This window comes from Podarcis erhardii (genome assembly GCF_964252035.2).
Source record: "Podarcis erhardii genome assembly, chromosome: 3".
Taxonomy (NCBI): domain Eukaryota; kingdom Metazoa; phylum Chordata; class Lepidosauria; order Squamata; family Lacertidae; genus Podarcis; species Podarcis erhardii.
Window position 1 is genome coordinate 8712589 of NC_138507.1, and position 18892 is coordinate 8731480.

The following is an 18892-nucleotide window of genomic DNA, read 5'->3' on the forward strand; positions in this document are numbered from 1 at the left end:
GCTTTGTACTAGCCCGTTTTAAGTATGTTAAGAAACTGTGTGCTGTGCTATATTTCATTGACCTGAAAGCTGCATTCGATTCAATCTCTCGAGTAAGGCGGTGGGATAAGTTGAACTCTTCCAGTATAGATAAAAGATCATTGTTCTTGATTAAATGTCTGTATAAAAACACTGTGCTGAAAGCGCATTGCTCTACAAAAGGGCAGCTCACAGGATCCGTACCAACCACAAAGCAAGGTTGTATCCTGGCTCCCGCACTGTTTAATTTATATATAAATGATATTGTCCAGAGTTTAACATCCCAAGAGTATCATGCCCCTAAATTGGCCACAAAAGCCAATTATTATCCATAGATGATGCGGTACTTCTATCTCAAACAAAAGTGGGCCTAAAAAGATTGATGAGAGCATTCTCAGGATACTGCCAAAGAGAGCAGCTGGCTGTGAATTACAAGAAAACTAAAGTCATGGTGTTTTCAAGAAACTATATGGACAATCAGTTGATAGAACAATTTAAAAGACTTTAAATACCTCGGCCTTATTTTTCAGTCAACAGGGTCATGGGGAGCCCGTCAGAAATATGCAAAGGAAAAAGCGTCTCAAAGCACCAAAATTCTGGCACGCTTTTTCCACACCAAAGGTGGCAATTGCATCAGCACTTGAAATCTTTAAAGCTAAACCCCTTGGTGTGATGGTGAAATCAACTCCTCTACGTCTCCACATAGTCACAGTACAGAATTCCCAGCAAAAGGGGTATGGGGATGATGCGGGCAAACAGTTGATTAGTTGCAGGAGGAGGATAGGGAGGTGGGCAAACAAAATGATGGTTACAACCAGCTCAATAATGGATAATGAACATTAACTGCAATGGAAGGACTTTGGGCCAAGCAGTCCTGAGACAAAGGTCCTTCCAAGAACCTCCTGCTGCCATCCTCGGATGCAATTGTCACCCAGTGTTGGAGAGAACAGGGGCAAGAGGACTTTGGTCAAAACTCTAAAGACACTGCCAGTCTGGGTCTGTGCATGCCCACTGCCAAACTGTGGCTTATAAAGATGTTTAAGGGCTGGTTTTGACCTTTAAAGCCCCATGCGGCCTAGGACCCACGTACCTACGGGACCGCCTCTCCTGGTATGCGCTGCAGAGGACCTTAAGGTCCACAAATGATAACACTTTGGAGGTCCCAAGTCGCAAGGTGCTTAGATTGGTCTCAACTAGGGCCAGGGCCTTTTCAGTACTGGCCCCAACTTGGTGGCCCTGACTAGGGCCCTGCGGGACTTGACATCTTTCCGCAGGGCCTGCTAGACAGAGCTGTTCCTCCTGGCCTTTGGTTTGGACTCAGTCTGACCCTTACGTTTCTCTCCCCTTCTGGTTTTGATCTATGGGATACTATTAAAATGAGGCTGCATTTTAAATTGTATTTTTAACCTGTATTTTAAATTGTCCCCCCCCCCCATTATGTTTTTATTGTAATTTTACTGGTGTTAGTTGCCCTGAGCCCGGCTCTGGCAGGGGAGAGCAGGGTATAAATAAAAATTTATTATTATTATTATTACATGGAATGATGAATTCTGATTTGGATCAGAATCTACAACCGAAGAATCAAACACAAAGCCAAAACGCTTACTTCACAGTAGCACTTAGAAGAAAGTTTATCTGTGGCATTAGCAGTCCATCGGGAGCCGACAAATAACGATCAAACTGGACCTAACGCAAACAGAAGAAGAACAGGCATTAGGCACTAAGCATCTCATCCAATTTCTCTGGAATCAAGAGAGAAGCTTCATGGTGGAACGAATGGCTGTGGCTAGGGTGAATCATAGAATCCTAGAGTTGGAAGAGACCACAAGGGCCATCGAGTCCAACCCCCTGCCAAGCAGGAAACACCATCAGAGCACTCCTGACATATGGTTGTCAAGCCTCTGCTTAAAGACCTCCAAAGAAGGAGACTCCACCACACTCCTTGGCAGCAAGTTCCACTGTCGAACAGCTCTTACTGTCAGGAAGTTCTTCCTAATGTTTAGGTGGAATCTTCTTTCTTGTAGTTTGGAACCATTGCTCCGTGTCCGCTTCTCCTCCCTGCCTGCTGTGATCCTTATGAAAATCAGACCCCACCACATACCTTTATTTACTGGGGTTGGGGGAAGCCCTGATGTGTTTCAGAGTGATGCGTTTAGCTCCGTGTCTAAATCTGGCACCGAAAGAGCAGGGAAGCAAGAGGATGGGACTATGGGCAGCTGGAGACGGCTACCTGCTCCACTTGATTTCCATCTATGGTGGAGGTCTGAGTTTGAGCACTGTTCATGCACAAGAGAATGGGAAGCAGGGTTGTGTATCCTAGCCTGTCCTCCCTGTCAGGAGCCCCTCTTCCTTGTGTCTGCTTCTCCTCTGCTCCTTAACCCTAACTCTTAATGCCTGTGTGTGCAAGTCTATCATCTATTTCAGGCTTCCTCAACCTCGGCCCTCCAGATGTTTTGAGACTACAATTCCCATCATCCCTGACCACTGGTTCTGCTATCTAGAGATCATTTTTGGGCTACAACATCTGGAGGGCTGAGGTTGAGGAAGCCTGATCTATTTCAGCTGCTCAAATTAAACCAACACCACCGTTATCAATTACTAGAAACAACTTTTGGACATATTTCAAAACGATACAACAGAACTTTGCACCAGAATCGAATTTGCTGAGTATCTTTCTTACATGGCCTTACATAAGATACATAAGATACCACTGAATATGCTCGCTTTAGTCAAAGCAATTTTCTGTGCTAAGGGTTTGTGTCAAAAAGACTACACAAATAAACAGCCAACATTCTTTTCGGTTATCTGCACCAACGTGGTGTCTCATTAAAACTTTAGGGGATGGTTTAATTTTCATGCAATGTAGCTGTGTATCAGGCCTCTTAGCACAATGAAAATATTGTTCTGAAAAACATCAAAATAATACCAAAGCAAATGCACAATTTGGCTCAACTTTTGCAAAAAATAATAATGAGGGCATACTTCAAGGTTCATTCACAGTCCCATTTATTGCTTTGGAGTGGAACAGCTAGAAGAGAGCCAAAGCACATGTCATTGGAAAAAAGGGTACATTGCTAGTATCTTACCATTGCAGCTTTTAATGACATGGAATCCATACTGGGTACATTTGCCAAGGGACCCTAAAAACACAGCAATGATAAGCAAATAAATAAATATTTAACCATCACTGTTAAGGAGCGCCGTTGGTTTGTGTATCTCAAAAAGAAGGCACCTCTGTGTCACACAGAAAGCCCCTTTTGAAACTGAGGGAGCTTTCAATAGTAGCTTTTCTGGTGTTCAAAGGGCTAGGGGAGGAAAATGATGCCCAAAGGCCCAAAGTAGCACTTCGGTTCTCATCCAGATACAGTAAATGTGTATTTGCAATTCAATATAATAATTATAATAATTTTTTATTTATACCCCGCCCTCCCCAGCCAAGGCCGGGCTCAGAGCGGCTTACAAGCAAAATAAAAACAAGATGAATGATTACAACTTAAAAACAAAAATAAAATACAACATTAAAATAATGGAACATTAAAATATTAAAATGTAGCCTCATCGCAGGAGGAGAAGGAAAGGAAAAAAGGGGGGGAAAGGGAGGGAGGGAGGGAATCAAATTGGCTCCAAGCCAAAGGCCAGGCGGAACAACTCTGTCTTACAGGCCCTGCGGAAAGAAATCAGATCCTGCAGGGCCCTGGTCTCATGAGGCAGAGAGTTCCACCAGCCAGTGTTGAAAAGGCCCTGGCTCTGGTTGAAGCCAATCTAACTTCCTTAGGGCCCGGGACCACTAGGGGGTTGCTATTGAGGCTAAATAACAACATATATTTGATCAGTTGATCAGAGAACCCATGTGATGTATCTTGTACTGATTTTGTGTGCATGAGTGTTCAGGATTACATACGTTTGACACACTCTCTCTCCCTAAAAATTAAGCACGAGAATATTCTCGAGAATATTTTCTGCTAGAAAATTCTCCGGAGAATTCTTCTCCACAAGAAGAAGAGTCGGTGGAAGAAGATTGGAAAAAATTTACAGTTTATCTTCAAAAATATTGCAAAATTAAGGATTGTTAGAAAGATGTTGGGAAAGAAAATTACGTGGTTTTAGTAGAAATGACATAAAGAATTAAGTAAAAATGAGTTGGTGAAGGAGAGAATGTAAAATTATAGTATATTAAGACAAATTATTAAGATAAAAACAAGGTTGGAAGGATTTGCTGAAATAACAATTTGAATTAGAATACAAAAACGGGAGGTGTGAGGAGGTCAAGGAAATAAGTAAAGGAAAGAAAGCTATGTAAAGGTTCGATTTGTTCTTTTTTTTAACTGATTGTATTTTTCTGTCTTTTTTATTTTTCTTTTTTCTCTTTTTTCTTTTTGTAACCTTTAAAATTTTGAATAAATATTATTAAAAAAAAAAAAAAGAATTCTCTCCACAAACTGTAAATTCTAATGTAAGAATCAGTTTTACAACCCACATTTTAAAAATCTAGTAAATAATAAGTCAAGCTGTGATATTGCCAGTGTAAGTAATGAATAATGAGTTTTTTGATCCAGTTACATTACTGGGCATTGTGTCATTCACCATTGGGAGTTCTGAAATGAAACTTTTTAAAAAAAAGTTTTAAAAATGCTATTCATTTAATTTGATGAACATTTGAATACGTATGTATTTCAACCACAGTGGTACCTCGGGTTAAGTACTTAATTTGTTCCGGAGGTCCGTTCTTAACCTGAAACTGTTCTTAACCTGAAGCACCACTTTAGCTAATGGGGCCTCCTGCTGCTGCCAGAGCACGATTTCTGTTCTCATCCTGAAGCAAAGTTCTTAACCTGAGGTACTATTTCTGGGTTAGGGGAGTCTGTAACCTGAAGCGTATGTAACCTGAAGCGTATGTAACCTGAGGTACCACTGTATATGTAATAGCCTTTTTTTTCTATTTTGGTGTGACCTTATTCTCATTGTAGATATGCTTATTGAAGAACGTACTCATGTAGCGGACCTGAGGGGTTTTTTTTACATTCCTTTAAAAGCTACATCTCATACATACATAATGTAGTTAGAATTCAAAGTTGATGGTAAATATACAGTTAGTGGCAGGCTTAGTGATTAACGTGAGTCATTCACGTCGAATTTTCAATTTCAAGTTTGGTGCAAAAAATCAAAGATCTGAATTCACTGCATTGCCCCATTGAATAAAAGTATCTGTACCGTTTTTAGTTGCCATCTGAACATTTTACATGAAATTTCTCTAATATTCTCATTAATCGTGAATATTCTCCAAAAGATTATTCTTGAGAATTTAACATCACTACCCTTGACACATAAGTCAGATTACATCTTAACTGCACCACAACAGTCAATCAAACCTTTATTGCATTAGCATACAGCCATAGCAGGATAAAACAAAAATGCTAGAGACAAGCAACCAAACAAAATTCAAAGCGATATTACTGGGGTTATGACATTTAAATTACCCTAAGACAATAATGTAAAGATTTAGTTGCCGGCGCCGGGAATCTAGAATGCGGATGTATATAAAGCATATAATGGCCCCAAAATAGGCTCAGCACATTAGGTTAAAAAGGTAATAAAAGAATTAAAACAGGTCCAGGCAGTGGCGTAGCGTGGGTTGTCAGCACCCGGGGCAAGGCAAGTGATTTGCGCCCCCTAACCCGTGGATTTGCGCCCCCTAACCCTAACCCCCAGATGTTGCGCCCCCCCCTGCACCCCCCACGCTACGCCACTGCGGAGTCGTCCGCCATCCTGAGCCAGCGGACCGACCGATCGCTCGCCCGCCCGGAGCCGCTGCGGCCGGAGAGCTGCGCCCGATCGCTCTGCGCCCTCTGCCCGCCGCTGGCTCTAGGCCAAACCCCGGGCCCGACTCGGGAAGCAAATACCGCGCATGAGAGGAAAAGATGCGCAAACCCCCGGCGCAGGCGCCCCGCTTGTTGACACGGGAGGGGAGGGGGGGAGAGGAAACGCTGCTGGTGCCGCTGCTCCTCGGCAGCGGCTCCTCCTCTTAGCCCGCCCTGCTTACATTTGCGCCAATCCCCACCCACTAAAGCCTTCGCGCCTCCCAATGGGAAGCCTTGCCGGGCGGCGGCCTCTGCTGCCTGAGAGTTCTAAAGCCACGCCCACTTTCCCAGAGACTGGCTGTTCTGAGGGATCCAGGGCAGGGCCGGCGTGCGCGCGCGCTTCTTGCTGCCCGGGCGCTTGCTCTAATCCCGCCTTCCCTGGGAGGGAGGGATGGCGGTGGCCGCGAGCGTCTGGGGTGGGGCGCGCGCTGGCTCTCCCTGGCGGCCACCGCGCCTGGCGTTCTATCAGCGCGCCCGCCCGCCTCCTCTCTCTTTCCCCACCCATCCTCCACGTGCTGCGCTCTAACCCGGAGTTAGAAGGGAATTAGAACACGCCCCCCGTGTGGGGTGGTTTTTTTTTTTGCTGCTTCTTCTTTTTTTAGGGCTTTAAAGTTATGCTTAATATCTGCAACACATTGAGTGCTCGTCCAGAAAAGTTGAGACTCACCCTCCAGTGCTATGCTCATGAGGCGCTTTCCTTCTCGTTGCTTAGGACTTCGTAGCAGCGGGGGAACCGCCAAAAAAGCCCCTTCGGGCGCGCGGGAGGAGCGAGCCGCCCGCTTTCCCACCCTCGCCGGCCTCCTGGGGCGCACGCAGCGCTCGCGCCCTCCGCAGCCCGCCCAAACGCGCGCCAATGCCGGGCGGGCGACGCGCCCCCTCCGGGAAGCGCGATGTAGGCGCCGCTCCTGCACCCGACGGCCTTTTCTGCAGGGCTTCTAGCTGCAAGCGAGTGTGCGCGCAGAAGGCGGCGCCTGGGCTGGGGAGCGCGCAGCCTCGTCCTTTCCATCGCAGCCAGCACTGTGAGAGAGAGAGTGAGCCACCAGGACCAGGTAGGGGCAGAGAGCTCCGAGTGCGCCCCCAAAAATGTTGCGCCCGGTGCGGCTGGCACCCCTTGCACCCCCCACGCTACGCCACTGGGTCCAGGTCTAGGACACACTACCCAGTCAGAGTAGCCCTGAGTTTCAAGGCCTGCACTATAAAGATTGACACCCCACGTGAAACTTGGGGATTTGCGTCCACAAAAAGCGATTTCAAACAGTCTTCCTTAGATGTGATGGTGGACGGGATCAAGAGGAGGAGCTTAGTTCTTATTAGCTCATAAATAGGGCAGTAGAAAAAGAAATGTATGAAGTCCTCTACTTCATTCATTGTGCACGGACATAGACGCTGAGTAATAGGGGTCTTAGAATAAATCCCCTGCCGGAAGGCCGTGGGTATAGAATGGAAACGGGCCATGGTAAACGCTCTTCTCAAATTGGGCTCCGTTGCACCACAACAGTTTTATTTACTCACAGTTTGGAACAGAAGTGGACTATATTCATTTCTCCCCAAAATTATTGCTTACCTGCTCTGGTTTGTGCTGCTGTACAATGTTATAGATGTAACTCAGGCCCACTCTATTCAATACATAGGAAGCTTGCTCATTTATAAGGGTATCCAAGTGCGCTTCAATCTAAAAGATGGAAGGAAGACATTTCTTACTTATCGGAATGATAACTGAAGAAACGGCTTGTCAGCAAAAGCAATAAGGAAGAAAAGTCACTGAAGCAACGGAAGCATTTTGACTATGTTACGAAATTAAGTGCATTTAAAGCGCATTACTTATGGGCCAATAATAATAATAATAATACAGTAGTCCCTTGGTTATGTTACCTTCAGATAACAAAACTTTTGGGATGTGAATGCGTCAAACCCGGAAATGTGTATACTTCCGGGTTTCGCCGTGCATGCATGCACAGAAGCACTCTGCGTGCTGCGCACAGAAGGGCTCTGTCACGCCGCGCACATGCGCAGAAGCGGCGCCTCATGTTGCGGACTTTTCGGGGTACGCAAGGACTCTCGGAATGAATTAAGTTTGTATCCGGAGGCAGTGGCGTAGCGTGGGGGGTGCAGGGGGGACCGGCTGCACCGGGCGCAACATCTGGGGGGGCGCGCTTGCTGCCTCCGGAGTCGCCGAAGAGCCTTGGGCGCAGGCTGTAGCAGAGCCCCAGGGCAGCAGCCCAGGCAGCAGCAAGAAGAAGCTGGCAGCGGCGGCAGGTTAGGGGTTAGGGGGCGCAAATTACTTGCCTTGCCCCGGGTTAGGGGGCGCAAATTACTTGCCATGCCCCGGGTGCTGACAACCCACGCTACGCCGCTGTCCGGAGGGTCCACTGTAACTTGATCCACCATGCTAAAGATTTGGAAGAAACAGAGGTTTCCCTCCATCTGCCCCTAAACAGATGAACCAGCTTTCATTGGCTGGTGTGAGTGGCTGCTGCCCACTGGGGAGTCAGAGCAGTGAATGCTCCAATACATATTCACAACCGAGAGGTGGATGGGAGCTACTGCTGGAGGAAAAATGGGGTGGAAAAAGAAAGGTCCTGGATCTGAAACAAACGTAGTAAAAATGCGTTGCCACACACCCCTGCCCTCCCAACCTGGTTAGTGCAAGTGGTAGGGCTGTGATGCTCCATTAAGTTCTGCCACTGCTGGCCAGGGGTCTGGATTGCCCCCAAGGCAAAAAGCCAAACAACCCCCCCCCCCGACTCATGGTTCAGCTCTCCCGGACAAACCACAGGTTGTCAACCATATGGTAAAGCTTGGCTACAGCTCACGGTTTGTCTGGAAAGAGTCAAGCCATGAGCCCAGATCTGGATGAAAATCCAATGGTTTAGGCTCGGTGTAGCATGGTTTCAAAATGACCAGGGAGGAGTTAAAGAAGCTGCAATCTCCTCAGTTGGAGCCCATGATTGTTGTGCTAAGCCATGGGTAGGCAAACTAAGGCCCGGGGGCTGGATCCGGCCCAATTGCCTTCTAAATCCGGCCTGTGGACAGTCCGGGAATCAGCGTGTTTTTACATGAGTAGAATATGTGCTTTTATTTAAAATGCATCTCTTGGTTATATGTGGAGAACAGGAATTTGGTCATTTTTCTGTTTCAAAAGGTCTGAGGGACAGTGGACCGGCCCCTGCTGAAAAGGTTTGCTGACCCTTGCTGCTAAGCCATGTTTTGGCTTACAGTTATATGCAAAGTAGGCCAAATAGGATTTATTTTGTGATGAGCTGCAAACAGATAGAGGACTGGCACATACATCACCTTTCCCCCCCTGTATGGGCATAATCCACCTCCAGAACCATACATACCCATTTGATAATTTTGATCTGTTTTCGCATTTTAGTACGATAGTAAATATTTCTTGATTTTCTTGTTTTATCTTTTGTAAACTGCTTTTGAGATTTGTTTGTTTTTTACAATCAAGTGCTGTACTACGAATTTAATGAAATAAATAAAAATAACCTCACTCAGATTTTGAACAGGAGTATCATCTCCCAAAAAGGATGGAATTTGGGAACAGTACTGAGACTAATCCATCCAATCCACTTTCACAATAAGGGTGCATTTGGTTAACGGCGTCTCACTCCGTTTGTTCATCCATAACATGCATTGACCATTGAAACAAAGCGTATCAAGGCTCCAGCAGGGGCAGCTGCTATAAATAGGATTTGGCGAAGATAGTCTGGTGAACTCTGCAACTCAAGCATCACTTCTCAGCCCTGAACGATGATGCCTACCGTATTTTTCACTCCATAAGACGCACCTGGCCATAAGATGCACCTAGCTTTTAGAGGGGGAATGCAAGCAAAAAAAATTTTTTTAAGGGAGCGCTGAGCACAGCCTGTATGCATCCCAAGCTCTGCTCAGTGCTCCCTTTCCCGAGCTGCGTGGAGTGTGTGTGTGGCTCTTGGGGGCTTTTCCCTGAGGAGGAAGAAGGGCAGCCCTTCACTGACAAGCTGCCCTTCTGCCTCCTCGGGGGGGAAGCCCCCAAGAGCCACACACACGCTCCATGCGGCTCGGGAAAGGGAGTGCGGCTCTTGGGGGCTTTTCCGGGAGCTGGGGGAAGGGACTGAGGGGCTGCCCTCTGTCCTTTCCCCCACCTCCCACAAAAGCAAGCAAGAGCTGCGTGCTCTTTAAGGGGTGCGCAACTCTTGGGGGCTTTTCCCTGAGGAGGGAGAAGGGACTGACTGGCCGTGTCAGTCCCTTCTCCCTCCTCGGAGAAAAGCCCAAGAGCCGCACACACGCTAGGCTCTTTAAAGAGCACATGGCTCTTGCAGGCTTTTCTATGTGGTGATGGGAATTCCTCCACCTCCTGCAAAAGCCTGCAAGAGCCGCACACTCTTTAAAGGGAGCACGGCTCTTGCGGGCTTTTCTACGAGGTGGGGGAAGCCCGCAAAAGCTGTGCAGAGCGTGTGTGCGGCTCTTGGGGGCTTTTCCCGCCTGTCTCCCTCCTGCATTCGCCCCATAAGACGCACACACATTTCCCCTTACTTTTTAGGAGGGGAAAGGTGCGTCTTATGGAGCGAAAAATACGATAATTGTACCTGTCTATCATTTTGCTAAGCTCCACTGGATCCGTGCCTCATCAGGACTTTATTAGAAAAACCTAGGAAATGCAAAAAATCAGCTAACCCTAACATTAAGAGGGAGGACATTTAAAAATAAAGATTCTAACACAGAGGAAAAATATACGTAGTTTGTATGTGTTTCTTTCCTTTGTGTAAGGAAAAAAAAATAGTTCGTGATGCAGGGCATGGGTGAAGCAATTACCTGCTTCACTACTGCTGTTTTGTCTTAAAAGGTAAAGGGACCCCTGACCATTAGGTCCAGTCGTGACCGACTCTGGGGTTGCGGCACTCATCTCGCTTTATTGGCCGAGGGAGCCGGCGTACAACTTCCGGGTCATGTGGCTAGCATGACTAAGCCACTTCTTGCGAACCAGAGCAGCACACGGAAACGCCGTTTACCTTCCCGCCAGAGCAGTACCTATTTAGCTACTTGCACTCTGACGTGCTTTCGAACTGCTAGGTTGGCAGGAGCAGGGACCAAGCAACAGGAGCTCACCCCGTTGCGGGGATTCGAACCGCCGACCTTCTGATCGGCAAGCCCAAGGCTCAGTGGTTTAGACCATAGCGCCACCCACGTCCCTCTGTTTTGTCTTAGCTTTCCGTAAATTACATTTCTGTGGTTGTACACATCTGTATGTTGACTTTACATACAAAGCTATGAAGATACACACATTTTGAGGAGCTTGTTTCACATTTACCGCATTTTTCCATCTATAAGACGCTCCCATGTATAAGCCCCCCCCCCCTATTTTTAGCAACTCAGTTTTAAGAAAATGAGGGGAGATGGACCAAAGTTGTTGAGCTTTTCCCCGCCCCCCCCCCCCCGCAGGCAGGAAACACTGCCTAGGTCAGGGGAAGTTGCGCTCCCCCCAGCCAGCCAGTTGGTGAGAGCGCAACTTCCTCCATGCCGCTGCGTGTGGGAAATGATCTAGGGAGTGTTTCCCGCTCGCTGCGGCATCGGGGTAAGTTGCGCTCCTGCCACTATCCGTGTACAGTGGTACCTCAGGTTAAGTACTTAATTCGTTCCGGAGGTCCGTACTTAACCTGAAACTGTTCTTAACCTGAAGAACCACTTTAGCTAATGGGGCCTCCCGCTGCATCAATAGCACCGCCGCATGATTTCTGTTCTCATCCTGAAGCAAAGTTCTTAACCTGAAGCACTATTCCTGGGTTAGCGGAGTCTGTAACCTGAAGCGTATGTAACCTGAGGTACCACTGTATTGGACAACCCCAGTTTTTTGACATGATCTTTGAGTCAAAAAACCTTGTCTAATACACAGAAACATACGGCATTCCCTGTTAATGTTTGATAGCAAAGAAAACATCGGGAGGTTGACTGGACGTTTACCTGGTACTGTAACATTTCTAGACGTTTATCTGTGAATTCAAAGAGAGCCAGCGTTGTCTTCATCATATGAAGCGAATTCACCATGAAGGTTGCCATGTCAGCAGACCCCAAGTTACTGGCAGACACGGTACACATCTGCAACAGGGGATCCAGCACACAAGAGAGAACCTAACGGGGAAAAGAGCATGCAAAAAATGCTGTAACTGGTGAGAATTCTTGTCCGTTCCCCTTTCTCTACATCTCCCAAAGCGGAGGATTGATGCTGAAATGATTCTATGATTCTATGAAACGGGGGGGATGGCATTTGCCTCCGAAAGGAGCTTCAGGTGCTACAAAGAAGCATTGCCAGCCACTTGCGCTGTCTACCGCACAGTCAGCTGGCTTGTTAAAAGTCTGAAAAGGATGTTGCGCAGGGAAGTTGCGCAAGTCACTGCAAGCCCAATGCAGACGCAACAGCTTAGGCAATTGGTGATGCTTGCTTATGATGTCCAAACCTTGCTCTGAGAAAAAGGCAGGTTCGAATTACAAGGAGGCTGGACATTTAAATAAAAACGTTCCAACAGCTTCCTATCAGGAGCAGCACAGCAACAGAGCAGGCTGCAGCTCCCTCTCTTGGAGGTTTTCAATGCAACATGCAACAAGCAACTGTCTAGGGTGCCTTGCGTAGTGGACATCCAAGCTCAGGATCACGTCATAGGGCCACAGAATAAAGCTGAGACTGCTCATCGCTGTTGTTTAAACAGAAGAGAAACAGCGAAGATGGCGCTTAAAATGAGGTAAACAGGAAAAGGTAAGGCCTGAGGTCAAGGGATAGCCAGCAAGGAGAAGAAACCTGCCCTGGGCAAAAACAGAGAATAATTGAGAGAGGAGGAGTCTTCAGCACTCAACGAGGTGAGGTGGGGGCTAGGTCACATGATCTACCCATGTGACACTGTTAGACATCTCTGCTGCCAAACATAAAACAATGTTTTCTCTCACAGAAGAGCCCCAGACACAACTGCATGAGCTGCTCACCACTGGCTATTCTTGATCCTGATCAACGCAAAATAATTCCACTTCTGCTATAATTAGAAATTGCCACGGATCCAGCAGCATTTCTCCTCTTTTTCCATTGGGAAACCTAGCATGGAACTTAATTGTCTGAATCACGGTTTCTGTCATCCCATCCCCCCAAAGCCCTTCCCTCCTATACAATTTCAACCAATTTTACCTGCCCAAAGTCAGCTTGGCGGGTATCCAAAGGAATGACGCAAGAGTCGTGCGATGCTAGAACCTCCCGCAGCAGAGCAAGGGTCTGAGTCAGTGCAGAGCTTGGGCCAAGATCTGCAGGCGGCAGTTCAACCTACAAAACAAATTACAACTTATTACTAAACTGAAAACTACGGAGAGACCTGGTCTGAATAGAGATATTGGATTCTTGTCTCATTACATATGCTAAAGCTATTTTTGGTCATCTGCATATTATCCCCTGCTTTTTCCTGTAGGACTAATTGCAGTCGTTAACAGTTGTCAACAGGTTTACAATACCCATTGAGTCAATCAACCAATCTCCTACAGTAGTACCTCAGGTTACATACGCTTCAGGTTACATACACTTCAGGTTACAGACTCTGCTAACCCAGAAATAGTGCTTCAGGTTAAGAACTTTGCTTCAGGATGAGAACAGAAATCGTGCTCCAGCGGCGCAGCGGCAGTGGGAGGCCCCATTAGCTAAAGTGGTGCTTCAGGTTAAGAACAGTTTCAGGTTCAGAACGGACCTCCGGAACGAATTAAGTACTTAACTTGAGGTACCACTGTACTACCCTTCTGAGAAAAACCCAACCCCACCGTCCCACAATACATAAGGGTCTGGTGACTTCTGTTTCAGTGTATCTGAAGAAGTGTGCATGCACATGAAAGTCCTAACTGGATGGACAGATGATTGATTGATTGATTGATTGATTGATTTAAAATGAGCATCATGAATCCTGCTATGTAACGAGCTTGGAAACTCAAAGGCATGTTGTGGGCCTGGCAACATATAGGAAGCACATCAGTGAATTATACCATGTATCAGATGTCTGTCCATCCCATGGTGGCATCCCTTCAAGGGGGCGAGAGCCACATCCAGCCCCTCTGCCTCCCACAGCTCTGTTACAACCTAATCCCTTTGCATTGTTTACCACCAGCAAAGATCTTCCTCTTCTTTTTTTCAGCCAAGAAAAGGGTCTTGTTTGTTCAAAGGGTGTTTGTTCAACCTTACTTTCAGATGCTGGGAGAGTACAATAAGTCATGTCAGACTAACCTGATCTCGTTTTTTGACAGAATTACAAGCCTGGTAGATGAAGGGAACGCAGTGGATGTAGCCTACCTTGATCTCAGCAAGGCATTTGACAAGGTGCCCCATGATATTCTTGTAAAGAAGCTGGTAAAATGCGGTCTTGACTATGCTACCACTCAGTGGATTTGTAACTGGCTGACTGACCGAACCCAAAGGGTGCTCATCAATGGTTCCTCTTTATCCTGGAGAAGAGTGACTAGTGGGGTGCCACAGGGTTCTGTCTTGGGCCCGGTCTTATTCAACATCTTTATCAACGACTTGGATGATGGGCTCAAGGGCATCCTGATCAAATTTGCAGATGACACCAAACTGGGAGGGGTGGCTAACACCCCAGAGGACAGGATCACACTTCAAAACGACCTTGACAGATTAGAGAACTGGGCCAAAACAAACAAGATGAATTTTAACAGGGAGAAATGTAAAGTATTGCACTTGGGCAAAAAAAAATGAGAGGCACAAATACAAGATGGGGGACACCTGGCTTGAGAGCAGTACATGTGAAAAGGATCTAGGAGTCTTGGTTGACCACAAACTTGACATGAGCCAACAGTGTGACGCGGCAGCTAAAAAAGCCAATGCAATTCTGGGCTGCATCAATAGGAGTATAGCATCTAGATCAAGGGAAGTAATAGTGCCACTGTATTCTGCTCTGGTCAGACCTCACCTGGAGTACTGTGTCCAGTTCTGGGCACCACAGTTCAAGAAGGACACGGACAAACTGGAACGTGTCCAGAGGAGGGCAACCAAAATGGTCAAAGGCCTGGAAACGATGCCTTATGAGGAACGGCTAAGGGAGCTGGGCATGTTTAGCCTGGAGAAGCCATGTTCAAATATATAAAAGGATGTCACATAGAGGAGGGAGAAAGGTTGTTTTCTGCTGCTCCAGAGAAGCGGACACGGAGCAATGGATCCAAACTACAAGAAAGAAGATTCCACCTAAACATTAGGAAGAACTTCCTGACAGTAAGAGCTGTTCGACAGTGGAATTTGCTGCCAAGGAGTGTGGTGGAGTCTCCTTCTTTGGAGGTCTTTAAGCAGAGGCTTGACAACCATATGTCAGGAGTGCTCTGATGGTGTTTCCTGCTTGGCAGGGGGTTGGACTCGATGGCCCTTGTGGTCTCTTCCAACTCTAGGATTCTATGATTCTATGATTCTATGATTCTATGATTCTATGAGAACTGCTCTGTTATCCTGAACAGTCCATCAACAAAATCTGTGTGAATTTCTTAGCTGAGGAGATGCACGTGAACTGGTGAAGAGCCACACTTGGCCAATGTTTTAATGTGGGGAATTGTCCTGGTGGAATTGTGCACCACACACGTGTCTACTGCAAGCCGAAAACCGTTCCTTAAAATTGGCTGATCTGCCGTGAGACTCCCTACGAAAACACTGTACTCTGAGAGGCTCGTGGGTGGTCACCAGGATCCTCAGCAACAAGGAGCAACTAACAACTGAACCAAGTTAAATATATCCTATTTTTCGCTCCATAAGACACACTTTTTTCCTCCTAAAAAGGGGAAATGTCTGTGTGTCTTATGGAGTGAATGTGTGGTCAATTGCAGGCTCCCTTTCTGGCCCCGGTCCCTTGCCCAGGCCTCCACTGTTGAATGTTCTACAGATGGAGGCTGTTTGTTTCCCCAGCGACATGTGACTGGCTGATTATCTGTCTGGAAACACAGCTCCCTTTCCTTTCCTAAAGATGCAGAACTGTGAGTTGAACCCCATAAAAACAGGATTTTTTCCCTTTGCAAAGTAAGCTCAACAACTTTGAGCTGATCCTCAAAAAACCGGGGCTTTTCCCCTTTGCAAAAGAAGCTGCACAACTGTGAGCTGATCCCCCCAAAAACGGGGCTTTCCCCCTATCCTCCTCTAAAAACTAGGTGTGTCTTATGGTCAGGTGTGTCTTATGGATTGAAAAGTATGGTCGTTATGCCTCAGAAAGGGAGCAGGTGCCGGGGAGTGCATGCAGGGACGAGGGCAAGTAGCAAGAAATCCAGTACACCGACTCAGATTTCTTTAGCGTATCAGAGCCAAAAACAGAGGACTACGAAAGGGTAAAGGATTCTCCCTACCTCCTGCCCTGAGTTCTGGTGCTCGCACCAGGACAGAACCACCAGGACAGAACTGAGAAACACCTTGCACACTAGACCACTGCTGTAAAAACCTTGCTGGATTTTCATAGTGACCACTGTGGATCAGCAATGGTGGTAACAGCAACTATGATCCCAAGTGTCAACATGGCATAGCAGTGACAGACTACACCAGAAGGTATGAGCTCCAAGTAGTGGCAGTTAGAGAATAACTGGCAACTTTTACTCTTTAGCGTCCCAACGCAAATATACGCGGTGTGAGTTTACTGATTTGTTGACCTGCGTTCATTTCAGGTAGGTGTTCCTTAGAAAAGTATACTAAGTTTGTCACTCAGTAGCCTCGTTTCACTTCTTTTAGTGCAAAAGGCTTTAAGCGCCAGTTTTGAGGTGGCACTGAAGTAAACGCCATTGGGCGGTGGGAGGGGGAAGGTGCAGAACGAGGAAAGGGCAGAGAAGTCTGGTGAGCAGCATAGGCGAGACTTGGCGCTGAAGGACCAGGGAGTTTCACATGGTGCTAAGAAGGCAACGGTGCACAGATGAAATGCAAAAGCCAACAGTGAAGTTGGCGATCACTTCGATAGTACAGAATTTGGACTTCCAAGCTTGATAACTGTACAGAGGGTCCGCTGACAATGCTACAGAACCTACAACTGCAGAAGTAGGGAAGGGGGAGTTGACTGAAACAGACCTTATCCATCAGTTTGCTTGCATGGAGGCTCAAACTGTTGAAGAATATTTTTTTACTCAAGACATGCATCTCTTCCATTGTAGTTAACAGCATGGCTGCGGTGTTCCCCACAATATTACTGGAAATTGGGAGAGAGAAAGAGAGGCAGTAAGAAATTTCACAAGAACCAAAGCAGACAAATATCAAAGTCCAGCTATTTAGCCCAATAAAATGCTACAAAATGCCTTCTGAAAAAGTAGCACCTAGTAACTATAAGAAACCTATATATTGCCTGGTGCTTTTAGGTGTTCTCTAAAGGCAAGAGGAGACGCGGGTGGCGCTGTGGTCTAAACCAGAGCCTAGGGCTTGCCAATCTGAAGGTTGGTGGTTCGAATCCCCGCGATGGGGTGAGCTCCCCTTGCTCGGTCCCTGCTCCTGCCAACCTAGCAGTTCAAAAGCACGTCAAAGTGCAAGTAGATAAACAGGTACCGCTCCGGCGGGAAGGTAAACGGCGTTTCCGTGTGCTGCTCTGGTTCGCCAGAAGCAGCTTAGTCATGCTGGCTACATGACCCGGAATGTAATGGTTGTAAGGGGTTACTTGTGCGTAAGTTGCCTTCATTTTCAGTTAGATTGCTTGGTTCACCATGCCTTGGCTAACAGCCCACACTCCGTGACCGGTCAGTCGCTTGCAGAATCCGTCAGTGGGCGTTTCTTGAACCTCTTCCAGCATAAGAGCTGTTTGACGCCAAGTCTCCTCCTACTTTCCCTGCGCGGAACTCGTCTGCGCAAGTAAGGGGAAGGCAGAGGCGTGTCAGCGCTTTCCCCACTAGTCTCTGGTGAAGGGTCTTGGAGCCCTGTCTACAAATCCTCCATCTCCTTCTCTTCTCCACTGGTGTTACGCTGAATTCCTTCCCCCCTGCTGGTCCCCTCTCCTGCATTGTTTTGGAGCCTTGCCTTCACCTCTCGCTCTGATGTCAGTTCCCTGACACGGAAGCTGTACGTCGGCTCCCTCGGACAATAAAGCGAGATGAGCACCGCAACCCCAGGGTCATCCACAACTGGACCTAACGGTCAGGGGCCAGTTTACCTTTAAAGGCAAGAGGCCACCAAACTCTGAGGAGTGGGAAGCGTGCAGCCTTCCAAATGTTGTTGGATTATTACTATCATCCCTGACTACTGGCTATGTCGCTTGGAGCTGAATGAAGTTGCAATCTTACAACATATGGAGGGCCCAGGGTTCCTATGGCTCTGCTAGATGCTGATATTATTGAGTTCCATAAATTATTTCCCTTATGTAGAACAGCTGGTTTAATGTCCTTTACAATGTGGAACATGTACTTGCTCTCATCAATGAATACATGGCTTTGAAGTAAAGTGAACTGACGCGATTCTATTCTCCTTTTGGAAATTCTGCAGCAAAACTGGAAAAGCAGGACAACTTCAAAGCTGAGTGTTTTGCAAAAGGATGCTTTTTCTAATGGCCAATTATGGTCCGACTAGTTGCCTCGGAAGCTCAGCATAATGGTACGATCATTGCTTGAAGAGGCCAGGAGTCCAGGGATGTAATTTTAAACAAGGAGCAAAGTGAATTGAAAGCACATCGAAAGGGTATTGTTGTGATAATATCAGAATATTTTTTCCCAAATACAAGTTATAAATAGTACAGAGATTATCTTTTTAATAAAATAAAGATTTCTTACTTACTAAAAGCAGTACTAGGAATTTGTTATTTTCCTGCTCAATGCAAAACCAACCCTACCAGCTCTGAAATTCTAAACACTGTAATGCAAAGCATGGAATTTGCTTTTCTCTTTTGTTTCCCTTTACCTGATGGTGTGGTGGTAAAATTTGAGAAGATTAGAAATTTTATACAGCAGGACTGCTCCTGGTTCGGCTACGATCACCTGTTCAATCCTAACCTGAGAAAACAGATTGACACAAACATCAGTTATGCAGAATTCTTTCACATCCCATTATGAAGACAACACCT

The 18892-nt window shown here is 46.7% G+C and overlaps 1 protein-coding gene across 2 annotated transcripts in view; it reads right to left on the reverse strand.

The window, feature by feature from the left end:
• COG6 (component of oligomeric golgi complex 6) overlaps nucleotides 1-18892 on the reverse strand; it is a 40228-nt gene that overhangs the window by 4956 nt on the left and 16380 nt on the right. For both annotated transcript variants that reach the window (XR_014154876.1, XM_081855559.1), the window contains exons 12-18: nucleotides 18730-18821; nucleotides 16924-17041; nucleotides 13036-13167; nucleotides 11826-11993; nucleotides 7441-7548; nucleotides 3105-3158; nucleotides 1625-1704 (exon numbers count right to left, since the gene is read on the reverse strand). Coding sequence is in view for 1 of the 2 variants with exons in the window: in XM_081855559.1 (XP_081711685.1) it covers nucleotides 1625-1704; nucleotides 3105-3158; nucleotides 7441-7548; nucleotides 11826-11993; nucleotides 13036-13167; nucleotides 16924-17041; nucleotides 18730-18821 (752 nt within the window). In the remaining variant the exon portion in view is untranslated. The remainder of the gene's footprint in view (nucleotides 1-1624; nucleotides 1705-3104; nucleotides 3159-7440; nucleotides 7549-11825; nucleotides 11994-13035; nucleotides 13168-16923; nucleotides 17042-18729; nucleotides 18822-18892) is intronic.